The following is a 15632-nucleotide window of genomic DNA, read 5'->3' on the forward strand; positions in this document are numbered from 1 at the left end:
AAGCCTGTACCTCCCACTCCCCTTCACCTATTTTGCCCACCCACTCCCCACCCCCCGCAAGTATCAGTTTGTTCTCTATATTTCTAGGCCTGATTCTACTTTTTGTTTATGTATTCATTTGTTTTGTTTCTTAGTTTCCACATATGAGTGAAATCATATGGTATTTGTCATTTTCTGACTTCTTTCACTTAGCATAATGCTCTAGGTCCACTCATGATATCACAAATGGCAGACCTCATCCTTTTTTACAGTTGCATAATTCTATGTTCAATGTTTATAATGAAGTTCTTCTGTGAGTTAATCAGTATTTGATTCCTACTATTTTAAAGATTATTTTTAATGTAATCTGTATCATATCCCTCTCCTGCTCAAATCCTTCCCAGTATGCCATAGCATTTGCACCCCTATACAGTGTCTTCTCAAGCATTCTGATTGTTTTTTGGTATTTCAGGTACATTGGCTTTCTCTTAGGCTTTTAAAGGAATTTAGATCCTTCCTACCTCAGGACCTTTGCACATGGGGTTCTTGCTGCCTGAAATGCTCCTCCCTTTGATCTTTGAATGGCTGGTTCCTTCTCATACTTTAGTTCTATCAAATGATAAGTCCCCAGAAAGGCCTTTTCTGACCATCCTATTTACACTATGCATCCCCTCCATCCCTGTCACAGTACCTTGTTTGATTCTTTCTTAACAACACAATTTATTAGTACATGCCATACGATTTTTTTAACTTCTTTATAAAATGTCTCTAACACTAGGCTGTAAGCTCCTAAAGGCAGAAATCATGTCTGCATTGTTCATCCTGTACACTCAACACAGCCAGGAAATACAGAAGCTCAAGAAATATGCATTGGAGTGGGAGAAGGGAGACAGAGGAAAGGGGGGAGGGAGGGAGGGAGGATGGGAGGGAATTATTTGGGTATTTCTGGATCTTTTGTTATATTGAACATAAAAGGGTATACAGACTAATATAACAAATATGCATGCATATTTGGCAAATATAGTTGAAGTCCTGTGTATGTCCCTTCCCTGTCCCATATTCCTCCCTCCCCACTTCCCAGGGGTAATCATTCTCTTAAATTTAGTATTTTTCACTACCATGCATGTCTTTATATTTTAGCCACACTTAAGTGAATTACTAAAAAATATATACAATTTTTATTATCTTAACTCTACATAAATAGTATCATCCTGCATATCAGCTTTCATAACTTGCCTTCTTCACTGAATTTTATGTTTGGAAAATTCATCTAGTTGATTTCATACTCTTTCCACTGCTTAATGGTATCCCATTCATTATATAACACATTTAACCATTTTCCTCCTGAAATATACTTCATCTCATATATTCACCTTTTTGCTATTACAAACAATGCTGCTATGAACCTTCTTCATGTCCCCTCATGCATATGTTCGAGACTTTCTATAGGAACGTACCTGAAAGTGAAACTACAGATCATAGGGTAGACTCATGTACAATCTCAAAAGAGCTTGCCAAATTGCTCCCAACATGGATATCATTTTCCAACATGGATATCAGTCCTCCAGCAATGTTCACGGACTCCTTTGCTTCATCCACACTTGGTAGTGTCAGACTTTTAAATGTCTGTCAATCTCTTAGGTGTGAAGTGAAATATTATTCTTGTTTTAATTTGCATTTTTCTTTATTTAAATTTTCATTAGTTAACATACAGTGTAATTTGCACTTTTCTAAAAACTACTGAGCCTGAGTAACTTTTTACAGCCATTCAGGTTTCCTTTTCTGGAGCTTGCCCATTTGTCCATTGAATTGTTTCTCTTTTTTTCTATTTGATTTAAAGGAATTTTTAATATATTCGGGTTATTAATCCTTTGTCAGTTATCTTCCAAGGATCTGTGACTCAGCTCCTTGCCTTTTTATGGTGGCTTTTGATGCACAAAAGTTTTTCATTTTAATAAGCAGTCAAGTTTATCAATCTCTTCCTTTGTAGTTTATACTTTTCGTATGCTGTCTACAAAATCTTCCCTGCCCTAAGGTCATAAAGACATTGTCCTATACTGTTTTCTAAAAGTTTTAAAGTTTTACTTTTTATATTTAGAGCTTAAATCAATATTATGTCACTACACAGAATAAACTCAAGACGAATTTTATCTTTCCCCATAAGGATAACCAATGTTCCACCATCAATTATTGCATATTCTATTCTTTAATGATCTAGAGTATAAGCCCTAAAAAAACAGGTTTCCATACATATGCCAGCATGTTTGAGCTCTCTATTCTGTTCCATCAATGTATTTCTTTATCCTCATACTAATACCACACCATCTTATTACTATGGGTTGTATCAGTCTTTATATCTAACAGGGCAAATGTGCCTACCAGGTTCTTCCTTAAAACTGTCTTAGCTATTCTTAGCTCATAAGTAGAGCTCTCAGACTTTTTTCTATTTAAAACTAAAGAATGGGTCTAACTCTCTAAAATATTCTCTTTGATATGAGTTCTGAGGTCCCTCTTGAGGACCTATCCTCAAGCAGAATCCTGTAATCTGTCCATACAAGGACAGAGATTAAGAAAATGCCTTTGGGAAATTCACAAAAATCAGAAAGGTACTTTGCAAAGCCCTTTCCCAACCCCCAAAAAATTATTAAAGGGCATACACAATGTTCCTTCCACAAAATTAGTCTAATCAATAATATAATGCAATGTTTATCCTTCTAGGAAAAAAGAGTAATGAAGTTAATAAGAAAAAAGTAAATATTTTAAAATGTGGTAGAGAGGATTTTTACTGCTAAGTTTTTATAATTAATAACATGCTCAGAAGAAACAAAGGAAAGAAGGCACAACTTAAAATTAAAGCGCCATGGAGAATATCATTATACTTCTAAAAGTATAGAGAGGTAGAGAATGGTCAGTTTAAAAAACAAAACTTCTTTAAAAATATAAATAAACCCTTTCCGAGATTTTCTCTACCCACTGGTACAGAGGAAACACAAGTTTTCTCAAAAAGTAATTCCTAGTGAATTATAGCTTTTTAAACACTGCCCCCTAATGTTCATACTCTGAAATGATAAGAGGACCTTGCTAACAAAAAGAATCAGGTCCTTCCTCCCTTGTGATCCGTCTAACATTCTTGTCCTGCAGACCAGATTTCACAGACTGAGGCAATCTCAACCACAGAACTGTCAGAGTGCATTAAAATAAATCTTCCAACCATTCTAAGATTACTCTCATCAGCAATAAGGCCAACATGTGAGTGAGAACAGACTATCTGGGCTTGGACAGCACTGACAGAACACTAATGCCACTGGGAAACATCAGGAAAGTCCAGGATCCCAATCATAACATGTGCAACTTTAGACTGATCTAATCAGTCTTATTAAAAAATATCAAAAACAAACACTGATTACCAAGAATATCAAACTTTTACAAAAGAGGTGGCCCTTACTTTATATACACACAAATTCATGACTCATAAATGACCTCTGCTTCCAAAGATTCTGTTGACATTTAGACTCCCTGATGAGTAAATATGATTAACAACAAACGAGAGAAAAGAGCAAGAATATACTATTCTCAAGTCAAGCTGTTCAGTGTCTTGTAATCACAAAGTCCATGTCATCACCTAACAATATAAGTTATAACAATATAACATATAACAATGATAAATGTCTAAATATGGAAAGCATAGAGGCACTTAATATTTAGTCAAGAGGCCTGAGTTTTAAAGCCATCTGGCATTAAATAACTGTGCCCTTGGACATTCTGAACCTGTTTCCTTATCAGGAAATAAAGGAGAATGAACTGTATGGATGTTTTTCTCATGACTGTCAGGAGATGGGGGTGTAGAGGATTACAGAATTATGGAAGGTGCTTGTTCAGACTGCAAAGGCCTCTCCCCATCATCTCCTTATTCCTCCCATCCCTATCACTGAAAAGCTTATCAAATCCCCACTCCCCCCCTAGCTGAGAACTTCTGCATTATACAATCTATCTACAAGGCCCTTTGACACCCTTAAATGTTAATATGGGATCTGAGAACTGGAAGAAAACTCAGAGATTCTCTAACCACAAGCCAAGACCCAGAAGAACTTTGGCTCTAACTATAGTCAGTGATAGATGTGAAACTTTGGGAACTGTGAGGCTTCCCAAGTGGAGTAGCTTTTTTTTTTTTTTAGATTTTATTTATTTATTCGAGAGACAGAGCACAGAAGCAGGGGAAGGGGCAGAGGGAGAGGAAAAGCAGACTCCCCGCCAAGTGCGGAGCCGGCAGCCCGATGTGGAGCTCCATCCCAGGACCCTGATATCATGATCTGAGCTGAAGTCAGATGCTTAACCGACTGAGCCACCCAGGTGCCCCTCAAGTAGATTAGCATTTTGTTTGGCTGGAGGATGTGATAAAATACATTATTATTCCTAATCTTTACCCCTCTTGAAATCTACACTTTGCCATGTAACTCTGTAGTTCCTGCCACGAGAGTAGAATATATTTCACCATGCATTGGTATTGGGCTTGGTTGAGTGACTTGCCTTAACCAAAGGAATGCAAGCAAATGGGATGTGAGCTAATGCTTTAAACGTGCTTGTGAGGTTAGGCTCATTCTCTTGCACTCTTGCGTTTCACTATAAAGAAAACATGCATTTGGTAGCCACAGGTCCAAGGAGTATAAGAGACAGGTAGAGCACACCAGGACCCCAACCCGAAACTTGGAATCTAATCAGTCTGGATCAGCTGAACCTCAGCCAATGCAAATTCATGGGAATGAGAAATAAATACTTACTGTCATAGAAGATTTCACATTTGCTAGATATGTAGCATTTTTATGATAACAAGGTAATTTGAACATAATATTTTCCCTATTTTAGTAATTTAGACCTCCACATTTCCACTGAACTGTGAGATTTTTAAGGAAAAATCTTTCCCTCTCTCTGACACATATAAATATTGATATATACACATAAAAATTGAAGTGTGATTACATATCTATAAAATAGTACATCTAAGAAAGAGTCAGATTTAGCAGCAAAGAGTCATCTACTATGTACAGACCCTGTCTCTCATGCTGATTCAGTATAGAAGTTAATGATCATTGGGCTCATCATTCTCTCTAAAATAATACCAACCAAACACTGCAGTTATAGCTTAATTTATATAAAAAAGCACTACATAATTATACTGTGAAAAGCATTATTTATACTAAAGTAATATGTCATAGTCAAAGTACTATTATATCTCAATTAACCTGAATGCATAGAAACAGAAGTATTTTGGTTATTATTACTTCATGACTAATAAAGAAACAGTTTTAATCCTATTGCTCCTCAACCACCTCAACCACTCCTACCCTAATTCAAGCCACCAGCATCTCTAGCCTGGAGTAGTTCAATAGCTTCACAATTGTTCTTCTACTTCTACCCTTGTCCTCTACAGTCTATTCTCAACACAGTAGCTAAAGTGATCCTTTTAAAAATATGTCAGTTCATACCATTCTTCTGTTCAAAACACTCTATTAACTTACAAACTTATTCAAAGTAAAAGCCAAATTCCTTAAGAGTTTCCAACAAGCTCTTCGTGATCTTGCTAACCAACATCTCCCTGTTTTTCTTCCTGTTACATTCCCCTTGGCTCACTCTGCTTCAGCCACCCTTGATGGTCCTCAAATATGCCCAGCACATTCCTGCCTTAGGTCCTTTGCACTTGCTGTTTCTCCTTCCTGAAGCCATCTTTGCCAATATCTACATGATTCACTCCTTTACTTCTTCCAGGTCTCTGCTCAAATGTCACCTTATCAAGGGAGTCTTCTCTCTTTTTTTTTTTTTTTTATTCATTTGAGAGAAAGGAAAAAAGCATGAGGGAGAAGGGGCAGAAGGAAAGGGAGAAGCAGGCTCCCTGCTGAGCATGGAGCTCAACACAGAACTCGATCCAGAACCCCAGATCATGACCTGAGTGAAAGGCAGGTGCTTAACCAACTGAGCTCCCCAGGTGCCCCCAAGGAAGCCTTCTCTTATCTCCAAGTATAAAATAGCTCCTCCTAACCCTATCCCTCTTGCCCTACTTTATTTCTCTTTAGCCCTTATCACTACCGGCCTCAATTACAAAAAAAACTAAAGAATATGTTCATTTATTTACTGTCTATCTCCCTAACCTATAATGCAAACCTCCATGAGAGCATAAATATGTACTATTCACTGCCACATCCCAGAACCTTAGAATATTGCCTGGCAAATCATAGGCCTGCTGTAAATATTTGGTAGATGAGTAAATAGACTGCAAATATTAGGAATTTTTCTGATAAAAACTATTAATGTAACTCAGAATTTTCAGAGCCACTTTTCTATATTGCATCCCTAATTAATAGTTAAGTGCTTAAAAATATGTTTAACTAATATGATAACCTTTTTTCCTTGGACCTAAATACACACACACACACACACACACACACACACACACACACAAACACCCACAACATTCCCTAGCTAAACAATCTGGAGGACTTTATAGCACTCTTTTCCTTCACCTGGGGCTTAACACTTTTGAATAAATTAAAGGGATATGTTAATTTCCTGTGCTACCCAAAAGCCAACTAATGTTGCACCTACAATTCTACGTATGAATTAACAGTACTTTATAAATGTCTGTAAAATATCAATAGAAAAGTTGGCAAAAAGCTATAGGCATACAATTCAAGAAGAAATACAAATAGCCAAGGGGTGCCTTGGTGGCTCAGTTGTTGGATGTCTGCCTTCGGCTCAGGTCATTATCCCAGGGTCCTAGGATCAATCCCCGCATCGGGCTCCCTGCTCAGCGGGAGGCCTGCTTCTCCCTCTCCCACTCCCCCTGCTCATGTTCCCTCTCTCGCTATGTCTCTCTCTTTCAAATAAATAAATAAAATCTTTAAAAAAAAAAGAAATACAAACAGCCAATAAATACAGGAAAAATCTTCATTTCAGTTAATATTCTTTAATGATTAATTGAAAGGTGAGGGCTAGGGAGAACAGAATCACTTCAAGAAAACCAACACTAGCAAGAGGTTTCTTACATGGACAAAGAAACCCAATAACTGGAAAATCTACTCACTAACAAGGGTGTGGGGTCGAAATACCTGTGATGGAACAGTAGACGATGTGAGGCGCAATCTTGTCTATATCTTCATATCCCAGGCCCACGGCAGACAGTTTGCCAGGGACGTAGTTTTCCACAAATACATCACAAATGGCTGCAAGCTGAGGAAAGAGGGCGAGATGCATCAGACTTCTTAAGGGACTTCCAAACTTGAAACAGATCCCCACATGACACAATCCGAATTTCAGTAAACACAGTTGATCCTCACATTGTGATAGTCCAGAAAAATCACAAGAAAAGTAGAACTACAAAGTAGAATTAAATGAACATAAAGGCTCTGGTCAACTACTTGAGATATTACTGCCAATAAAGAATGGCCATTAAAATATTCAGCAAATATCATGGTGTTAAGTGTATCTGGTCACATTAAATGTAAGAAATATCTAGGTTATACGGTCCAAATACAGTCTCAAGAAGCTTAGGTAGAAAAGTTAAAATATACATATAAAAATATATGAAAAACATCTCAAACCCTTTATGAAAAACTAAACACAATGTCTTTGCTATTCTCCATCCTTACTATGTAACATTCCTCATTACAACTTGCATATAAAGGTACCTAATACACGTAAACGTGATTCAGAAATGCTTTCATACTTTTCAGATGCTTCCTTTCCAAAGAGTTCTAAATGTATTTAATTAACTATTAAAAAAAAACCCATTAAACTGTAACCCAGTGAGTCAATAAGTCAGAAACAAGGCCAGAGTTTGATTCCCAGATCACTGCTATCTGAACTTGAGGACAATGAACCAACATAAACCTTAACCTTAAAATTTTCAAAATTTCAATTGTGACTCCATATCTTTTAAGGTCTGTTTTAAAGTCATCCAAAACTTATACTATTTCACCCAGAGAAATTCATTGCACTAGTTCTTTTTTTTTTAAGGTTTTATTTTTAAATAATCTCTACACCCAATGTGGGGCTCAAACCCAAAAGCCCAAGATCAAGAGTCACACACTCCACCAATTGAGCCAGCCAGGAGCCCCCATTATAGTAATTCTTGAACATATCCAAGTGCCTAATAATTATTCAACAATTTTTTAATTGCCCTTTTCACATAGATTTAGATATAGTCACACATACAAACTAACATAATAGAATAAGATTCTAGATAAAGGATGGGCAAATTTTTTCCATAAAAGGTCAAATAATAAAATATCTTCACCCATCAGAAAACTCCCTCTGAGTTATATTGCTCTCCACTCGAACTACAAGTGTTATATATGACAATTACTTCAGGGGAGACCAAGTGTTTACTGCATTTCCCTGATACAATAAAATACTAGGAAATAAAGTAAGAATAGTGGTTTCCAGTTTTATTGGTGATCACCTCTTCCTCATCTAAATGCTCACAACTCACCTAAAAAATCTATTCTGGAATCTGACCCACAATAAAAAGCAAGAACAATTTTGTATGATTAGAGAAGCTACTATCTTTTTCTTTCTGAAAGGGAAAAAAGAAAATCTTCCATCCAGTCACAGCATAGTAAATAAGAACTAAAATTAATTTGAAATATAGGGTATCTAATTCTGAGTTCTCTTCATTAGATGTAATTTAAGAACAGTGGATATCAGAAGTAGAAAGGAAACTGATGATAATAATTTAACCACATTTATGAATAAGGAATCATAAAGTAATTTTTAAAATGTTATCAGAGAATATGCTTATTGGTAGGAAATGTATTCTGAAAGATTTCAGCACAAAGTTTCATATCTTCCACTTTAAAATAATTCAAGGAGCACTTGGGTGGCTCAGTCAGTTAAGCATTTGACTCTTGATTTTGGCTCAGGTCATGATCTCAGAGTCATGAGATCAAGCCCTGCATTGGGCTCCGCGCTCAGTGTGGAGTCTGCTTGAGATTCTCTCTCCCTCTTCCTCTGCCCCTCCCCCTGCTCACTCTCTCTAAATAAATAAATCTTAAAAAAAAAAAATAGGGGCGCCTGGGTGGCTCCATTGGTTAAGCATCTGCCTTCAGCTCAGGTCATGATCCCAGGGTCCTAGGATTGAGCCCCGCATCAGGCTCCCTGCTCAGCGGAGAGACTGCTTCTCCCTCTCCCACTCCCTCTGCTTGTGTTCTCTCTCTTGCTGTGTCTCTCCCTGTCAAATAAATAAATAAAATCTTTAAAAAATAATAATAATAAAATAAAATATATAAAACAGTTCAAAAATACACACACACACGTAGGTATACATACATAAATAAGCAAATACAGCAAAATAACAACATTATTGCATCTAGACATAGGGTTAAAGAAAGTTCATTATACTCTTCTTTCAACTCTTTTGTAGGTTTGAATTTTTCATGATAAACTGTTGGAAGAAAATAAAATCCATGACATTACTCTGTGGACCATAACATGTGCACTAGAGATATTGTGACTGTCAACTAATTAACATAGAGAATTATTTGAAATATAAATGACGTGTCAGAAAGTTATCAAATCAAATTGCTATGGAATTGCTACAGAAATTCCAGGCTCCACATAGCTGTTTTTGGTTAGCCTAGGAGACAAAGGAGTCATATTTTTTGAAGTTCTCATGTATCCAGCTGATTGCTTTGTATGCTACTTTGGAACCGTTTCCATAAACTAAACTCATTATATTAGCAATCATAGCCACAATGCTCTGAATACAGAGGCTGTTTTGCTACTCTTAAACTAAAAGAGAAATCGATGCCAGAAAGATTAAAAAGACTAGGCAAAAAATAATTTTCCCCCAGCAATAAAATATATAACATGCTAAAAGCTAGAAACGTATAACTAGCTAAAAGCAACAGACATGAATAATGTCCCCATACAATCTATGTAAGTTTAATATGACTTGAAATGTACTTTATTATCACCAGACACGAAGAGAAATCAAGCCCATAATGAAAGTTAATTCAAAGTTTTTGCAGGATGGTAAAAGACTGGCAAGATCCAAAGACAGTGAGAAGGAAGTCCCAGAGATTCCTTTACTTTGGTCAGAATTACATATGTAGGCCTAAAGTACTCAAATGTACACTTATGTCTTAGTAGCAAGAATTATGAATTCCACCTAATACTCCCCCATTGAGAAGCTCTAATGAAATTGCAAAGTATCTGCTCAGTCAAATCTGAAACCTTGACTACTTAGGATAAAATATCAGAATGCTCTGAAATAGAAGCAAAAAAGAAAGAACTGTGACCACTGAAGATGAATCTGAGAGAGAGAACAGAAAAAGGAGAATTAAGGCGAGAACAATCTCCTAAAAATAATTAGATAAATCAAAATAACCACTGAGGAGAAGATAAAAAGAATGGTCTGAAAATAAAGACCATGGGAATTGGGTCCAAAGTGAGGGTAGACAGTTGCAGAAAAAAAGAGCAGGGCAACAGCAATGGAGAAAAAATTAGAAAAATCAAACTAAGTTTCAATTGAAAAATAAAACAAAAACAAACAAATCTAAGTTACACTATAGAAAACCTGTATGAAAACAGAGCAGTAAGATCACAAAAATTATCCAACTCTGTGTTCAAAATATATCTAATAAACAAAAAGTCTACATTTGCTGGATTGACCCAAGAAAATGAAAGTCGGTGCTAATTCTGATCTTACTAATTAAAAGACATTATCTCTCAACCAGCCAGATAGATAAGGAAAGTAACAGCAAGGCAATGATGTTAAAGTTGATGCTTTGATATGAAAGAAATTTGGGTATTTAGCTCTCTAATCACATACACTTATATCCATTAGATAAGATTTTTTTTTAACATATAATGTATTATTTGTTTCAGAGGTACAGGTTTGTGATACAACAGTCTTACACAATTCACAGAGCTCAATAGCACACAACCTCCCCAATGTCTATCACCCAGCCACCCCATCCCTCCCACCCCCCACCACTCCAGCAACACTCAGTTTGTTTCCTGAGATTAAGAATTCCTCATATCAGTGAGATCATATGATAAATGTCTTTCCCTGACTGACTTATTTCGCTCAGCATAATGCCCTCCAGTTCCATCCATGTCGTTGCAAATGGCAAGATTTCATTCCTTTTGATGGCTGCAAAATATTCCATTGTATATGTATACCACATCTTCCTTATCCATTCATCTGTCGATGGACATCTTGGCTCTTTCCATAGTTTGGCTATTGTGGACATTGCTGCTATAAACATCGGGTGCACGTACCCCTTCGGATCCCTACATTTCTATCTCTGGGGTAAATACCCAGTAGTGCAATTGCTGGATCGTATGGTAGCTCTATTTTCAACTGTTTGAGGAACCTCCATACTGTTTTCCAGAATGGCTGCACCAGCTTGCATTCCCACCAACAGTGTAGGAGAGTTCCCCTTTCTCCACATCCCTGCCAACCTCTGTTGTTTCCTAACTTGTTAATTGTAGCAAATCTGACTGATTTGAGGTGGTATCTCAATGAGGTTTTGATTTGGACTTCCCTGAAGCCGAGCAATGTTGAGCACTTTTTCATGTGTCTGTTAGCCATTTGGATATCTTCTTTGGAAAAATGTCTGTTCATGTCTTCTGCCCATTTCTTGATTGGATCATTTGTATTTTGGGTGTTGAGTTTCATAAGTTCTTTATAGATTTTGGATACTAGCCCTTTATCTGATACATCATTTGCAAATATCTTCTCCCATTCTGTCGGTTGTCTTTTGGTTTCGTGGACTGTTTCCTTTGCTGTGCAAAAGCTTTTTATCTTGATGAAGTCCCAATAGTTCATTTTTGCCCTAGCTTCCCTTCCCTTTGGCAATGTTTCTAGGAAGAAGTTGCTGCGGCTGAGGTCAAAGAGGTTGCTGCGTGTGTTCTCCTTTAGGATGTTGATGGACTCCCAACACACATTTAGGTCTTTCAATCATTTTGAGTCTATTTTTGTGTGTGGTGTGAGAAAATGGTCCAGTTTCATTCTTCTGCATGTGGCTTCCCAACACCATTTCTTGAAGAGACTATCTTTTTTCCATTGGACATTCTTTCCTGCTTTGTCAAAGATTAGTTGACCATAGAGTTGAGGGTCCATTTCTGAGCTCTCTATTCTGTTCCATTGATCTATGTATCTGTTTTTCTGCCAGTACCATACTGTCTTGATGATGACAGCTTTGTAATAGAGCTGGAACTCCGGAATTGTGATGCTGCCAGCTTTGCTTTTCTTTTTCAACATTCCTCTGGCTATTCAGGGTCTTTTCTGGTTCCATACAAATTTTAGGATTATTTGTTCCATTTCTTTGAAAAAAGTGGATGGTATTTTGATAGGGATTGCCTTACATGTGTAGATTGCTCTAGGTAGCATTGACATCTTCACAATATTTGTTCTTCCAATCCATGAACATGGAAAGTTTTTCCATTTCTGTCTTCCTCAATTTCTTTCATGAGTATGTTATAGTTTTCTGAGTACAGATTCCTTTCCTCTTTGGTTAGATTTATTCCTAGGTATCTTATGCTTTTGGGTGCAATTGTCAATGGGATCGACTCCTTAATTTCTCTTTCTTCTGTCTTGTTCCTGGTGTATAGGAATGCCACTGATTTCTGGGAATTGATTTTATATCCTGCCACTTTACTGAATTCCTGTCTGAGTTCTACCAATTTTGGGGTAGAGGCTTTTGGGTTTTCCACATAGTTTCATATCATCTGCAAAGAGTGAGAGTTTGACTTCTTCTTTGCCAATTCAGATGCCTTTTATTTCTTTCTGTTGTCTGATTGCTGTGGCTAGGACTTCTAATACTATGTTAAATAGCAGTGGTGATAGTGGACATCCCTGCCGTATTCCTGACCTTAGGAGGAAAGCTCTCAGTTCTTCCCCATTGAGAATGATATTCGCTGTGGGTTTTTCATAGATGGCTTTTATGATATTGAGGTATGTACCCTCTATCCCTATACTCTGAAGAGTTTTGATCAAGAAAGGATGCTGTACTTTCTCAAATGCTTTTTCTGCATCAATTGAGAGGATCATATGGTTCTTGTTCTTTCTTTTATTAATGTATTGTATCACACTGATTGATATGCGGATGTTGAACCAAACTTGCAGCCCAGGGATAAATCCCACTTGGTCGTGGTGAATAATCCTGTTAATGTACTGTTGGAGTCTATTGGCTAGTATTTTGGTGAGAATTTTTGCATCTATATTCATGAAGGATACTGGTCTGTAATTCTCCTTTTGGATGGGGTCTTTGTCTGGTTTGGGGATCAAGGTAATGGCGGCCTCATAAAATGAGTTTGGAAGTTTTCCCTCCATTTCTGTTTTTTGGAACAGTTTCAGAAGAATAGGTATTAATTCTTCTTGAAATGTTTGGTAGAATACCCCTGGGAAAACATCTGGCCCTGGGCTTTTGTTTATTAGGAGATTTTTGATGACTGCTTCAATTTCCTTAGTGGTTATAGGTCTGTTCAGGTTTTCTATTTCTTCCTGGTTCGGTTTAGTAGTTGATACATCTCTAGGAATGCATCCATTTCTTCCAGATTATCTAATTTGCAGGCATAGAGGTGCTCATTATATGTTCTTATAATTGTTTGTATTTCTTTGGTGTTGGTTGTGATCTCTCCTCTTTCATTCATGATTTTATTGATTTGGGTCCTTTCTCTTTTCTTTTTGATAAGTCTGGCCAGGGGTTTATCAATCTTATTAATTCTTTCAAAGAACCAGCTCCTAGTTTCGTTGATCTGTTCTACTGTTTTTTTTGGTTTCTATTTCATTGATTTCTGCTCTGATCTTTATGATTTCTCTTCTCCTGCTGGGTTTAGGCTTTATTTGCTGTTCTTTCTCCAGCTCCTTTCTCCAGCTCCTTTAGGTGTAGGGTTAGGTAATGTATTTGAGACCTTTCTTGTTTCTTGAGAAAGGCTTGTATTGCTATACACTTTCCTCTTAGGACTGACTTTGCTGCATCCCAAAGATTTTGAACAGTTGTGTTTTCATTTTCAATTGTTTCAGTGATTTTTTTTAATTCTTCTTTAATTTTCTGGTTGACCCATTCATTCTTCAGTAGGATGCTCTTTAGCCTCCATGTATTTGAGTTCTTTCCAACTTTCCTCTTGTGATTGAGTTCTAGATTCAAAGCATTGTGGTCTGAAAATATGCAGAGAATGATCCCAATCCTTTGGTACCGGCTGAGACCTGATTTGTGACCTAGGATGTGATCTATTCTGGAGAATGTTCCATGGGCACTAGAGAAGAATGTATATTCTGTTGCTTCGGGATGGAATGTTCTGAATATATCTGTGAAGTCCATTTGGTCCAATGTGTCATTTAAAGTCTTTATTTCCTTGTTGATCTTTTGCTTAGATGATCTGTCCATTTCAGTGAGGGGGGTGTTAAAGTCCCCCACTATTATTGTATTCTTGTCGATGTGTTTCTTTGCTTTTGTTATTAAGTGGCTTATATTATTGGCTGCTCCCATGTTAGGGGAATAGATATTTACAATTGTTAGATCTTCTTGTTGGATAGACCCTTTAAGTATGATATAGTGTCTTTCTTCAACTCTTATTATAGTGTTTGGTTTAAAATCTAATTTGTCTGATATAAGGATTGCCACCCCAGCTTTCTTTTGGTGTCCCTTAGCATGGTAAATGGTTTTCCACCCCCTCACTTTCAATCTGGAGGTGTCTTTGGGTCTAAAACGAGTCTCTTGCAGACAGCGTATCGCTGGGCCTTGTTTTTTTATCCAATCTGATACCCTGTGTCTTTTGATTGGGGCACTTAGCCTATTTATTTTCAGGGTAACTATTGAAAGATATGAATTTAGTGCCACTGTATTGCCCGTAAGGTTACTGTTACTGTGTATTGTCTGTGTTCCTTTCTGGTCTATGTTACCTTTAGGCTCCCTCTTTGCTTAGAGGACCCCTTTCAGTATTTCTTGTACGGCTGGTTTCCTGTTTGCAAATTCCTTAATTTTTGTTTGTTCTGGAAGCTTATCTCTCCTTCTATTTTCAATGACAGCCTAGCTGGATAGAGTATTCTTGGCTGCATATCTTTCTCGTTTAGTGCTCTGAAGATATCATGCCAGTCCTTTCTGGCCTGCCAGGTCTCTGTGGATAGGTCTGTTGCCAATCTAATGTTTCTACCATTGTAGGTTACAGATCTCTTCTCCCGAGCTGCTTTCAGGATTTTCTCTTTGTCTCTGAGACTTGTAAGTTCCACTATTAGATGTCGGGGTGTTGACCTATTTTTATTGATTTTGAGAGGGGTTCTCTGTGCCTCCTGGATTTTGATGCCTGTTTCCTTCCCCAAATTAGGGAAGTTCTCTGTTATAATTTGCTCCAATATACCTTCTGCCCCTCTCTCTCTTTCTTCTTCTTCTGGGATCCCAATTATTCTAATATTGTTTCATTTTATGGTATCACTTCTCTCTCGGATTCTGCCCTTGTGATCCAGTAGTTGTTTATCTCTCTTTCTCAGCTTCTTTATTTTCCATCATTTGGTCTTCTATATCACTGATTCTCTCTTCTTCCTCATTTATCCTAGAAGTTAGAGCCTCCATTTTTGATTGCACCTCATTAGTAGCCTTTTTGATTTCAACTTGGTTAGATTTTAGTTCTTTTATTTCTCCAGAAAGGGTTTCTCT

The 15632-nt window shown here is 37.1% G+C and overlaps 1 protein-coding gene across 1 annotated transcript in view; it reads right to left on the reverse strand.

Moving 5' to 3' along the window:
* SUGCT (succinyl-CoA:glutarate-CoA transferase) overlaps positions 1-15632 on the reverse strand; it is a 417779-nt gene that overhangs the window by 363301 nt on the left and 38846 nt on the right. The window contains exon 6 of the mRNA XM_028108970.2: positions 7080-7200. Within this exon, the coding sequence (XP_027964771.2) occupies positions 7080-7200 (121 nt within the window). The remainder of the gene's footprint in view (positions 1-7079; positions 7201-15632) is intronic.

The sequence above is a fragment of the Eumetopias jubatus genome, unplaced genomic scaffold (genome assembly GCF_037043125.1).
Source record: "Eumetopias jubatus isolate StellerSeaLion01/CBP00866 unplaced genomic scaffold, mEumJub1_p1.0 scaffold_14, whole genome shotgun sequence".
In the NCBI taxonomy this organism is placed as follows: domain Eukaryota; kingdom Metazoa; phylum Chordata; class Mammalia; order Carnivora; family Otariidae; genus Eumetopias; species Eumetopias jubatus.